At 41.6% G+C, this 14,162-nt stretch overlaps 1 protein-coding gene across 1 annotated transcript in view; it reads right to left on the reverse strand.

The window, feature by feature from the left end:
- Positions 1 to 14,162, reverse strand: part of CCDC88A (coiled-coil domain containing 88A) — a 145,313-nt gene that overhangs the window by 55,955 nt on the left and 75,196 nt on the right. The window contains 6 exon segments of the mRNA XM_015426940.1: positions 2,828 to 3,012; positions 6,917 to 7,046; positions 7,048 to 7,071; positions 7,584 to 7,730; positions 9,000 to 9,158; positions 10,044 to 10,125. Coding sequence (XP_015282426.1) covers positions 2,828 to 3,012; positions 6,917 to 7,046; positions 7,048 to 7,071; positions 7,584 to 7,730; positions 9,000 to 9,158; positions 10,044 to 10,125 — 727 coding nt within the window.

Consider the following 14,162-nt stretch of genomic DNA (forward strand, 5'->3'; position numbering starts at 1 on the left):
ATTAATCTTCTAAAGGTGAAGATTTTTACTTAGTATTTCTTATACTGTATTATATAGGAAATTAACCCAACACATTCTAATGACCCTATATTTCCTGGAAATAATTTAGGATTTCTACAGAAAACTTGAACCTACAGGAGAAGAACCACAATGAACCACAAAATAATTAGCATTTATATTACAGTATAGGGGCCACAGTGATCCCACTGGCCCCTTCAGAATGGGAGCTGCCATGCAGCTCAGGCTGTAACAGTCAAGTGGGTGGATTTTCTTATCCAGTCCACACAGAATGTGGATCCTTGTCAGTTTCTTGGTGATTAAATGGCTAAGAGACACGTGATATTTATTTACTATAATCAGGGGTCATTTGGGGGGGGACGTGGGGGGACGCCATCCCCCCGGGTGAGGTGCGGGAGGGCGGGGCCTGGAGCTCCCTGCTGGTGCCCGCTGGAGGTCGCCGCCGGCTGTGGGGAGGACACACGTCCGGTGATGTCAGGGGGTGTGGCATATGCTAATGAGTTATGCTAATGAGTCCCCCTAGCTCTTTTTCTACGAAATGACCCCTGACTATATTTATAGCCCACCTTTCTCACTGAGAGGCAATGTGTAAAACATCACAATCAAACAGCATGAGACATCCAACAAACAATATAATTGGACTAGGATAACAAAAATTAGAAACAATATGGAAAAGTGTATCAGGCATAATATGTCAAACAAAGCTTATCCACCCCAAAAATCGCAAAAGTAGAAACCACTGCAGTAAGAGCAAGACAGACAGTAAACAGTAGAAGAAGAAGAAGAGAAGAGGAGATTGGATTTATACCCCACCCTTCACTACCCAAAGGTGTCTCAGAGCGGCTTACAATCTCCTTTCCCTTCCCCTCCGCCCAACAGACACCCTGTGAGGTAGGTGGGGCTGAGAGAGCTCTTGACAGAAACTGCTCTTTTTCAAGAACAGCTCTTATCAAAACTATGGCTTGCCCAAGGCCATCCAGCCAGGTGCAAGTGGAGGAGTGGGGAATCAAACCCGGTTCTCCCAGATTTGAGTCCGCACACTTAACCACTACACCAAATTGGGATGTCCCCTGTCCTGAATGGTGCCACACTCCCCACAAAGGAGCAGGTTTGTAGCTTAGGGGTGCTGCTGGACAAGGAGATAGTAGTAGTGGCCAGGAGTACCTTTCACCAGCTTTGGCTGGTGACCCAGTTGTATCCTTTCCTGAGCAAAAAAAGTTTTGCAACAGTGGTGCATTCCCTGGGAACATCTAGATTAGACTACTGTAAAGTGGTCTACATTTGGAAAAGTATCTGGAAACTACACTTGCTGCAGAATGCTGCAGCCAGATTTCTGGCTGAACTGGTCTGTAGAAAGTGTATCACTCCAGTCTTGTTCCACTTACAGTAGCTCCCAATTTACTTCTGGGTTGAATTCAAGGTGCTGTTACTGATCTTTAAAGCCTGTACAGTTTGGGGCCAAAAGACATTAGGGACCACCTACTCCCATGTGAACATACCCAACCACTAGTGTAATCTTTGGAGGCACTGTTTTGGGTGCCCCCCACCACCACCACCATCGAAGGCTGAACAGGTTACAACCTGAGAAAGGACTTCTCAGCTGTGGCACAGAAATTATAGCATTCCCTCCCCAGCGAGATTCATCTGTGCCTTCTATTAGTGTCTTCTGCCAGTGGGTGAAGACTTTCCTGTTTTGCCTGGCCTGGCTTCACCTTCTCACTGATTCTTTCTCCTATTCATGTGTTTGTGTTTTTTCAATTATTTTATATATTTGTGTGTTTTTTTTAATCTTGTTTTAATCTTTACTGTTCACCATCTTGGGAATCCTAAATTGGGTTAAAATGCAGCTTTAAAATGTTTTAAATAAAACAAATAGTAAACTCATGTTCCCCTTATAAAAGTGCCCGCCTGAACAGTTCTGTTGTATTACAAGCCCTATTCCCTTTATAAAAGGGGCCTCTGGAACACTTCTGTTTTACATAGTTTGCAGAATGATTGAAGTGTGGGAACCTTCCTGATCTCCAAAGATAGGCTATTCCACAATGAGGGTGCCACAACAGAGAATGCAGACCTCAGGGACTACCTGCTCCTTATGGAGCAGTTTACCTATTTGCAGGGTGGCACCTTCAGAAAGCTTTGCTCAGATGAGTGAAGTTGTTGCAGTGGAGAATAGCAGGAAAGGGGTCCTGCAGATATGGGCCGTTACAGGTTAAGTGTTTCAACCTCTTGACGAATACAGTATCATTTTTGTTTTCTAATAAACTTGATGCTTTTAAAATAGCTGACCAACATTTGATAATACTTGACCAGTCAACTGACCTAATCTTTTTCAGCTATCAAATGGACTTACATCAAAGCCTATATTAGCTTCTATATTATTTATTATTAAAAGCATGTGTAGATATCCTTTCCCCTCAGAAAGGGGACCTCAAAGGTCAATGGAAACCAGATGTATCTAAAGGAAAGCAGACCTGATGAAGCTGATAAGTTTGTTACAGCTTTTAAAGTGACATTATTTGAGAAAATGTAGTAAAAAGATGAACAGCAATGTTTGCTTTATCCTTGAAACTTATTTGCAATCTCAATAGTAAATGTATTATTTTGCTAAAATTGATGCCATAAAATATTAAATACAAAAAGACTTGGGGGGAGGCAAGAAAACACAATGAACTTCATAACAGAAAGCTTACTGCAACTTTAAGCTACTTGCCTTAATTTCTTTAATGAATGATGGGATAACATATGGTTATAATAGTATCCTGGGATTTAACATTTTCAATTTTTTAAAACAAAAATTGCCACTGGGTACCTTTTTACTTAGTCTCTGGTTTTCCTTTTCCATTTTCATAAGTTTTGAATTACTGCCTTCTACAGATCCCACTGTACTTTGTAGCTCTTCCACAGTCTTTAGCAAACTTTGGTTTTCCATTTCCAGTTTCAGTAACCTACTCGATGCCAGTTCATTCACCTCATGTCCAAGGGATTTTCGTGGCACTACACAATTAAAAAAAAGTTTCCCAACCATTATTTGTACAGTATTTACTTATAATTAGCACATGCCATATGAGTCATGCCCAAGATACCACTGCTATTCCCTATTTCATCATATCCTAGCTCAAGCTATTCCAGAAGGTGCTTGGCCTCAAGCGCTTTTGCCTCTTTCAGTGACAAAGGATTAGGAATGCCTAAATTCTAAACTTAATAAATGGTCCCCCAGGGTCAGAAATCCAAAATACTTTGTACCAACTGAGCTGACAAAAAAACAAAAATCTTTTTAAAAAACCTGGAACTATGTAGATCTTCTTTTGGACACTTTTAGATCTTCTTGGGTGAAACTCCTTGACATAAATTTGATAGCCCTGGGTATAACATCATCTTTGATGACAAATCATAAGAAACACAAGATTTATGCTCCGCTTAAGAAATGTACTATTAACCTTGACTATCAAACTACCATATTTACTCCTCTCAATTTTTTGGTATTTCCCCTCCAAACAATCTTTCATCAGACACATATTATGTGACCATTACTTGATGTGCGAGGGTCTTGTTTGTCTGGATTAAATGCTAATCCTTCTCAGGTTTGCCAGGGTATATTTATGAATATACTGTATTCTTATCGACTCTGTCCAGTCCTTCAGGTAAGATTGATACCTCTTTTCATATTCTTCTTGATTGGCCATTTTATCAAGATCTCAAAGCTCATTTCTAGCCTGTCATTCTTAACTTTTAATCTCAGCCACTTTGAATATTTTACTTTGTGAAAAACCCTGCAAATTACATTATAGCTACATTTTTTTCAGTGCTTTCACCCTTTAAATAATAACAATTCCTGCTGCTCAAGAGCATTGTTTCATGGAGCTTCAATGGGAGAAAGGAAAGGAAAAGAAACACAAAACCATGTTATTGTGATGAGCCCTGAACCATTTTCTGTTTGTTAGAGACAACAACACTAAATTATCTGCATAGATTCTCATGAGCTACAAATATCAGTGATCTTAATAAACTACAAGCTACCTAGCTCATCCACTGGTTTGGTGCTAAAGACACAGCGGAATTAATCTACAGATGCATACGTGGAAACATAAACAGACTTAATGCAATCCTGCTTGCGCAAGATATTGTGTACTTTCCTCCCTATATCTTACAATAGCCAAAAATTCCTTGAATAATGTCTTGCACAAGCGGAAAAAAGCATTTGGGATATGCTAGGTTTAACTTAGTGCAAAGAGCTAGCATTAGGTTTTTTTTCCCTCCAGGGCTGCTGCTGCAGTTGTACCCTAGCTTGTTTTCCCCCCAGCTCTCTCAGTGGCTCTTCGTGGCTGCTTCGTGCCAGAAAGATAAAAAGACAAGCCTGCCTGCCTGTCCCTCCCCCCCAAACACACACTCATACAGAGAGAAAGAGATTGCTTCTGCTTTCTTCTCCATGGCTGCTCCTCCTCTTTTGGGGCATGAAGGGAAGAGGAGGAAAGAGAGAAAAAAAACAAAATTAGAGCCCCATCTTTAAGACCAAAAATGTTTTATTCCAGGTATAAGCTTTTGTGTGCAAGCACACTTCTAGGGAGGGAGGGAGGGAGGATGGATTCTTCTGGCAAGCACAATGTACAATGAGAAAATTATTTTGGCTTATTCTGAAAAGTTGTATGTTTTTTTAAAAATGATTGGATTTATCTGTTCCTATCTGGATTTATTTTATTTCAAGAAGACCCTGATTAGGAATTAGAACACTTGGACTGGTCCTTATATCTTGGAGAGTAGAATGTTTTCAGATGCCAAATAATAATAGCACACATTGGTAATGAGACAGGAAAACTAGCTCTCAGCCCAGTCCAGGAGGATGCAATTTAGCAGTCTCTCTTTCTAATCTCCCTTTGAAATTCCTTTGTAAGAGCACTGCTACTCTTAGGTCAGCAACTGAATGCTGTGGTTTCTAATGTCACACTTATGTCCATTTATTCGTTGTATCCTTCTGGACTGAATCCTCCTGGATGGAACTTAGACCTAGGTTTCCTGTCTCATTACCAACGCTGATCTCTCCACACCTACTTCCCCTCTGCATATCACACCTAATCCAATCATGCCTGCTATTGCCATTCGGCATCTGAAATCACCTTTATAAAGTTTATATCGCTGGTACCTCGTGCTACATTGTATTGCATGCATGGTATAGCCCAACATAGATAGGAACTCTCAGTCTGGGGCAAGGGATGCACTGTATTCTTGGTGCTTGGGGGGGTCAACAGTGGGAGGGCTTCTAGTGTCCTGGCCCCACTGATGGACCTCCTGATGGCACCTGGTATTTTTGGCCACTGTGTGACAGAGTGTTGGACTGGATGGGCCATTGGCCTGATCCAACATTGGCTTCTCTCATGTTCTTATGTTCTTAACAAAGTGACACATGTCAAATCTGGCCCTCATAACAAATGAGTTCAACACCTCTGGGCTAGAGAATATGTAGTGTTAAGCTTACACTGAACTCTTTAGAAAGGTATTTCGAAACTGACATTTATTTGCTGACTAAAAGAAAGTATAATAATCTAATTTCTTGACATGAAGAGGTGATTACCAACAACTAATACAGCAGGAAACATAACTGATCATTTTAGATGGGAAAAGTTTTGCTTGGCAAAGTCTTGGAATATGTATTTCTCAAGAAAAGTTCTAAATACTTGCCAGACCATTCAGAGATGTGCTGAGGAGAAATTTATTGTCACCATTGGAAAAGATAAGTTGTGGGGCAAAAGGACTCCCAATGGAGTTAAAAACTGGGAAATTTGCCCCAAACTATATATAACCCTTGAGAATACTGTCAGCTCTTAGGGACTCCAGCGAGCCTATTCTCATTTCCTCCAGGTTTTGTTTTCTATTTGGTTTTAACTGACAGCTGCTCTGAACACTATACCACTCCCAGAAGACACCTAGCATGCTTGGTCCTTATCAGGACACCCTTATTTTGTCTGTGGATGGCTGCATTTCATTACTGCTAAACATTTGGATCATAAAGTTCAGTACTGGAGGGAATAAACCCAAGATATACGATTTGCAGAAAATACTGAGTGTTTCCGGGACATATCTGAGGCAGGGCTGCTCACTACTCAACAGCAGCCACTGCACAAATACCAGTGTTGTATATTATTTAGAGTTTCAGATTAGCATCAGGTTCAAATCCCCACTTTGCCGAGGTGATCAATGCCTGATATTCAGCCAGCTGAACACTGTCAGCCTAACCTACATCATAGGGCTCTTGTGAGGATTAAATAGAGGAGAGGAAAATGATGTAAGCTACTTTGGGTCCCCATTGTGGAGAAAGGCTGGATATAAATAAGTAAATAAATAATTTGGTTTAATGGGGGGGGGCAGATAAAAGGTTGATTGTGGGAAGGTGAGGATACGGGTGCTGCCACAAAGAAGAAAAGAGGAAATAGTGTGGGGAGGAGGATACAGGGGAAAGTGAGGTGCCCTCCACAAGTCCCTGTAATTAGCTAATGACTACATGTATATAGGAAGCCAGGTTGTGCCACTGTTCATTAAAATATTTTAACTGATTATGGTAATACAACAGGATGATAATGAATCATGATGCCATGTATTTTCTTATATGAAATAAGAGTGTCTTAAAATACATTTTGTTAGGCCTAGTTCAGCAGTTTGTAAAATGCTCTACATGGAATGGCCTGAGCAGCTATGGCAACACAGCCATATCAAAAATACTCCTACCTGAAGTGTATACTAATAAAAATTGCCCCTGCAAAGCAAAGAAGTAGCAATATTCATGGACAAGCTAGGGCACATCTTTAAGTAGAACAATTTATAAACACCTGAAACAGTTCTTAGAACGTCTGAGATCTACAGTTTCATCATTTTCCGTAACAGTAGGAAAAAGAAATCTTTTAACTACCTTCGGATAGTTCACTGGATCTGTTTATTTGTTCAAGTTCCCATCCAAGATGAAGTGACTCATCCATACTTTGCTTCTGAGCCATTTCTAGAGTCATGTTTTCCTCCATAAGTTCCTCAATTTTCTTCCGATAACTTCCGATCCATATCACGCTCCTTAAATATTGTTTACATGAAGCTCTTTTAAAAGTTCCTCTCAAAGTGCAAAAACATATTTTTGGAGATTTATTTAAACAGAAGATAGATTAGGCTACATAAAGTAGCTTTTCTCATCGCTATTTCTATGTACTTCTGCTGTATTTAATCTGATTAAATATATGCTTACATTTGGAAAAGTGACTTTAAAGTGAAAGTAATTGCAACAAACCCACAACTTCTGCAGTACCAAAAACTATTTATTGCTCCCTTTGAATGTCAAAGTCAATAATAGTTCACTTTTTAAAAACTATACATCTGAGAGCTTATCTTATATGCTTGGTTGTGGAAAGGGCCATTAAGACACTGGTAACTTATGCTGAACCTGGAGGGTTTTCAAGGCAAAGACAAACAGAGTTGGTTTGCCATGCCTGCCTCTGCATAGCAACCTGAACTTCCTTGGTGGTCTCCCATCCACCCTGCTTAGCTGCCCATGGCATGGGCTATCAAGGTTAGGGCTCTTATATGCTTACCATCTCCATATCATGTAGTTTAGCTTTTAATTGTAAATTTTCCTTCTCCAGTTCATGCAACTTATCTGAACGAGCCCGGGTCCCCTCCAACTGATCTTCCAACATTGTCTTTGTTTCCAACAATACTTGATTATCTTCTTTGAGTTCCTATAAAAATCAAACAGAAATATGAAGCTTGTACTTACTGTATGCAAGTGTTACACAAAAACACATAGAAAAAAAGTTTTTAAAAGTGTTATTTTTATTAAAATCTTATAAAAGTATCTCACAAAAATGTACTTGGCAACATGAAATATTAGAAACATAGGATTGGACTCAAAAGTATTCTTTCTGCTAGACATTTCACACATTTCCCCCTTTCCCCATATGGCATCTAAGGAAACCCTGACCTTCAAAAGCAGCTTTCTTGGTGTCCCAATGGACTGCAGAAGATAAGGGGAGGCAGGGGATTTTCATTGTATAACCAGAGCTACACTCAAGATTCTTTGGATCCAATCCATAATTCTTAATATTGTGCTAAAACTCATTTAACTTTAAAAATTTACTTTGGAACCCATCATGACCAAATTCAAATGCCAAAATCCCAGTTAGTAAATATCAATGTGGACCCCCGGTGCAGGCAGGAAGTCGTGCGATTTTGCCCTAACAAGAGGGTTGCGAGCCCTTGCTGCAGTTGCAACACTATGCCCTACAGTGGGTGCTGATATTCTGGTGCAAACTTTTGACATTCACTCCAACCCCTTCAGATGCTGTTAGCAGCAAAGTCCTGGTCATGAGTCTCCAGAACTCAGAAGATTTTTCTTGGGGTTTCTAGGCATTCCAAAAGCCAACTGCTGTTGTTGTTGTTGTCGTCGTCATCATCATTTATTTATTTAATTTATACCCCACCCTATCCCACAAGTAAATTCCTTGAATTAAAACTTTGAGAGTATGTTCTTTTTGAAGCATGCAAGCATCAATTAACTAAAGCAGACAATTCCTGATTACAAAGACCCTGCTGAAGGGTGCAGACAGAGCATGCAAGGGTGTGTGTTTACCCATGGACAGCAGATAGCAACTCAAGATGGATGAGTATGATTTGCATCCGGAAAATGGCATGGAAGATAGGACTAAAAACCCACCCCCTTTACCATGCCCCTCATCTGAATCAACCATCCATCCATCTAATGTTTGCTATTAGATTTAAAACACACAAAAGCTTATGTGAGAGCCAGATCAGAGGTCTCCCACATTATGTGTAATATGGCCCTGTATTTCATTTTCCACATCTGTCTCTTAGACCTGAAAGAAAATGAAGATCACCAAAATTATATACCTCTGTCCCAATTTGGTAAACTGGGACTCTTGCAAAACTGCAATGTTCCATGAGAAACTGACAGACAAGTCTTTTAATAAAATGTTTAAATTTCAAGTCACCTCCACTCTAGCCTTGTAGAATTCAATATCATGTAGCCTCTCTTTGTATCTGCTGACTTCACTTTCAAGTTTGTCAACACGGATCGCCTTCTCTCTGAGAGCATCTAGCTCATCTCGGTACACTCTGGCAGAACGTGCATCCGAAAGCAAATTCATATTCTATCAAATGGAAAAAAAACCCCTATTTTACTCAAAATCAGATCAGGTAGAAAATAAAACCGATACTGTAGAGTAATGTCAGCTGACAGAAGGGTTAGTTTTCATGAAATCTGGACCAATTAAAGCATGTATAAAAGCATTAAACAATATGAATTACTGATGGTACTGAACAAATTAAACATACATGGATTCATGTAAGAACTCCAAATGCTCCTAGCCCAGCCCCTGGAAGAAAAGTTTGCTTAACTGAGAAAGTTCTCCCTTGACATATATATTTCAGTGATTAAACTGGTAAAAATAAATAAAAATAAATAAAGGCTGCGGTCACACGGAGCATTAGCCACGCTAGAGCGATGGAAGACAGGCGGAGTTTCCGGGCGCGATCTCACCGGCACATCTGGGAAGTGTAGCACTTCCATGGCTCAACTGAGGCTTCCCGCCGAAAACACGCAGCAAAAAACTAGTACCTCGGAGGTACTAGTTTCCGGTAACTGCGGGGCAAGGGCAGGCGTCTAATCGCGTTTCCGGAGGCATCCGGCACCCGCCCATGTCCCCTTGCGAAAAAGGGTTTTTTTCCCCACATCTCCGTGGATGCGCACAAGCACCCAACGGAGCATGCGCAGTCGTGGTGTACACGAAAAAAACCAGTTTGCCGCACCGCGCACTTCTTTTTTGCACGCGGAATTGTCTTGCGATCAGCACCTCTCCCTTCCCACGGAACCTCCACGGTACCTCAACGGGAGGTCTGATCTCTTTACCACGCGTTAGTTTGCCCCGGGGCAAACTGCCACGCTTCCCCCCCGCAGTTTCCTGCCCGTGTGACCGGGGCCAAACTACACTTGTGCCAAGCACAAAGACTTGAGAAGCAATTTCATGTTTCCAAACCTCTTGCTGTAGTCTCTTTAATTCAACTTCAATCTGTTCCAGTTCTTGTTTACAATCCAGCAACTGTTCAGTCTTTTCCTCACTTAAGAAAAGAAGAAGTCAGTTAAAATATAAAACTAAAGCCTTAGTCTACATCCCCACCACTCCCCCAGAAAGAATGAATATTTTCTTTATAGTTCACTAAAGACTAGAGAGGTTAAGTTTCTGGAATTTTTGACATCATAGGAATAAAACCATGGGGGGACACAATATTTAGAAAATTGAAATACATGCAATACTGACTTTCTATCAAACCTAAATCTATTCTGCTGCTTTAACAACATGAGATGTAACATTTATAACTTCTTAGCTTATAAAATTGTATTACTTGACATATCTATGGATTTGGATTCAGACAGCTTTTTCACTCACCCTCATCTAATTCCCCACCTTGCTACAGTCCCTATCCCACATTGCTCTTGACCATGTAGATCCTATGGTCCTCAGGACATCCTTTTTGGAGGCTGCAGGAGATATCACCCTCCCCTTTCCACCACCAAAAATGCTGGCTGGATCCAACCCAACGAATTTAAAATCTGTGGATACTGAGTTCTACATTTTGGTGAGGTGACAGTAGCAGAAGCTAGAAACCCTAGAGTTGACTGGAAACGACATTTCTGAAACTTCTAAACCGGGACCAGGATAGCGTTACTCTTTTCTTGTGGGGAAAAATCCATACCCTTAAACAGAGTAACTGTGCCCCACTGAAGAGGATGTTTGACCACTGTGTGACAGAGTGTTGGACTGGATAGGCCACTGGCCTGATCCAACACTGGGTTCTCTCATGTTCTTATGTTTTCATTGGGCATATGCTTTGACTCTTCCTAATTTATGTTTAGGACCAAGCTCTGAAGGAGGCTTAGTCTAAATCAGGGGTGTCAAACATGTGGCCCGTGTGCCGGATCAAGCCCTCGGAGGACTCCAATCTGGACCACAAGGCCCTGGCTGTTTCCTGCCTCTTTTTCCAGTTCTTCTTCTGCTGCCATCTCACAGCTTGCTTTACCAGGTTCTCTCAATTGCACAGGACAGATAGATACACAAGCCTCTCCTGTGTGATTGAGAGAGTCTGGTAAAGAACTGGCTGAGGTTCCTCCCCATCCTCCTCCTCCCAGGGGGAGGAATGAGCCAGAGCTTCCTGCCAGGCTGCCTCAGTCCTATACAGAATACAAAGGGAAGCCTTTCTTTCCTTCCACTGGCTGAGGCTTCTCCCTGGAGGAGGGAGGGAGGGAGGGAGGAGAGCTTGCTTTGCTGGGCTGCCTCAATTGTATGGGAAAAATACCAAGCTCCTTTAAGGCCAACCAAGTTTTGTTCAATGTATGAGCTTTTGTGTGCCTTGCTACAGTGTGTGTGTGTGTGTTCTGTTGGGCTCCTTATGCTGTATGTGTGTGTGTGTTGTTGGGCTCTTTATGCCAGGGCTCTCCTGGGTGCAACTGGGTTCCCTCCCCCTTTTCACTGTATTCATGCCCTCATGATCCAGTCTTTCTCAGTAGGAAAGCCATATGAACTATTTAGAAGAGGAATAACAACAAGCCAGTGAGGTGGATTAGGCTGAGATTGCGTGTCCAAACCAGATTCACCCAGCACATTTCCTTTGTAGGAAGTTGTAGTTATTTCTCTGGGGAAGACTATAGTTTTGTAGACAAACACATGGCCTGCAGTCTGTATCAGAATGCCTCCTCATGTTCTTCACCAGCACATGGAGCAACATATGTACAAAAGACTGCAATGCAGATGATCTAGCAATAATATTAACAGAACCACTGGAATCATGGAATTGCTACAGAAGTTTGGTTGTTTAGCAGGCTTTAGGGTCAATGTGACAGCACAAACATTTTGATGCAATACTTCAGAGCAAGAGGTCTCAGTTATCAGAGACTCTTAAATAGACAAAATATTACAAGACTGCTAGTGTTTAAAGCATGTTTTATTTAAGGTTTAAAAAATCTTTAATTGCGTTTGTCTCTGTCCTTTATAAAGTCTGTATCTCCACCACCTGGCATTACATTTTATGACACACATTGCCCGGCCCAACAAGGTCTCATTTATGTCCGATCCGGCCCACATAACAAATGAGTTCGACACCCCTGGTCTAAATGGTACAATTTGGTGTATTACCAGTTCTGAGATTATGTCTAGCATGAGTAGTTGCCACTTTTGTTGATTTGTTCTAAATGTTAATTAGTGTTGTGTGGAATAAATTTCCCCCCTCTATGATTTCCTGGTTTTGTCGTCCCCCCCCCCCCCCCCCGAAGGCTTATTATCTCATAAATCACTGCCAAATACTAAAAAGAACTTGTAGAAAGGAAACCACAGACTCAAACTAGATAGTCTCTATTATCTCAAACCATTCGAAACTGGAACTCTGTGATGGAAGGCACCAAAAGACTAGTTTCATGTGAGCATAATCTAATACTTCAGAATGTCATGGATGAACATAGTTCTTCAACTGGATTCCCAAGGTGGCAAACTACCATCTCAACATGCCAAATGCACGTGGTTAACTCTTACCAGCAAACATGTAACATGAAAATGGAAATGTCCAGCATTTTGTTTAGTCTTAAATTTCAGGGTGGTATCTATATGATCCTTCCAATCTGGTTTCAGGCCTGGTTATAGTACTGAAACTTCCTTGGTCACCTTGGTGGATGACCTGTACCAGAAGATGGACAGAGGGAGTGTGACACTGCTGATTCTCCTGGATCTCTCACAGTAGCTTTCTACACCACTGACAATGGTATCCTTCTGGACTGATTTTTCAAGATTTTGCTGTGAAATGATTTTTCTGATTTTTTCCCCAAGGCTTTATCAATATGCCAATTAAATCATTCTTACACATTCAAAGGCTAAATCCTTTTCTTTTGCCTTTGTTTCATTAGCCAAGAAAACAGAATGCATCCAGACATGACTCCTTAATGAAACTGTGGTAAGAAGATTTCTTGCTGTGCAATCTGCGGCATACTTGGCTTTTTGTCATGAGTCAGCCAGGGCTCAGCGATAGCAAGGACTCCTCAGGAGAAGAGGAGCCCTGTGAAGCCAGCCTTGAGTTAACAGAGGCTGACCAGCAGGAAAAAGCTGCAAGCTTGTCAGGATTCACAGGCAACAGCTGGTGCAGAGCCACTGACATCCTCCAGCCCTGATTCAGCAGGTGAACCTCTATTGGCCATTCCCAGCCCACAGGTATCACCTACACCCTTAGAATGTGGCAGACAAAAGAGAAGAACAGAGCTACAGACAAGAGGGCAAACTGCATGGCTCCTGGCCTGATGCCAGCTGCTTGCTGATAATGAAGATAAATAGCCACAGGATTGCTTCTGAGTAACTGGTTGCAAGCATGACCCTTAGGCGTGAGGCTATAAAACCAGCCAAAGAGGCTGTTAAGTGTAGATGCAATGTGCACAATAGATGCTAAGCCACTGATTCTGTCTTGCCTGCCTTCTGGACCCCTGACCTTGGACTGAACAACTCTGTTTTGCCTGCCTTCTGGACAGATCTTGCAAGCCAGTACATTGTTTTAGTTAGTTGTTTGGAGAGCCTCATAGCCTCCATTTGGAGGACCCTCTCCCCCTCAGGGTTTGCATCAAGGAATGGTGACATATTTTCCACTCAAAAGACCTGGTAATAACCTATAATAGTGTGGTGATTTACAGTTTTAAAGGTCAATGCAGAAGAGATACCAACTTTTTCTCCCATGAAGAACAAGATTCCTACCCTCACTGTCTACAGGTGCTAAAAATGAAGAACTCTTGCCCGTTTGCTATAAAGCTTCTACAATGATAGAATTTGCAGAGGGGTGAGTGAAAAGGAAGCAATAGCTCCTATTTTGGATTCAATTTTTCAAGGCAAGGAAGGAACAGACACAGACACAACAGACCCTGCATCATAGGGAGTGCTATCAGACCCACCGATTCAGAATGGGGGACCCTGAACAGTGCTGCTGGAGCAGAGCAGCAAGTCACCTCTATGTCTGTCACCTAGCCATTCTGAGGAGCTGCTATACAGCTTTGTCCTCACTATGTGAGACTGGAGTAGATATCATCCAGGAATGGTTCAAAAGGTATCTCCAATTCAGAACCCTGCACA

The sequence above is a fragment of the Gekko japonicus genome, unplaced genomic scaffold, assembly GCF_001447785.1.
Source record: "Gekko japonicus isolate JY-2015 unplaced genomic scaffold, Gekko_japonicus_V1.1 scaffold141, whole genome shotgun sequence".
Lineage (NCBI taxonomy): Eukaryota > Metazoa > Chordata > Lepidosauria > Squamata > Gekkonidae > Gekko > Gekko japonicus.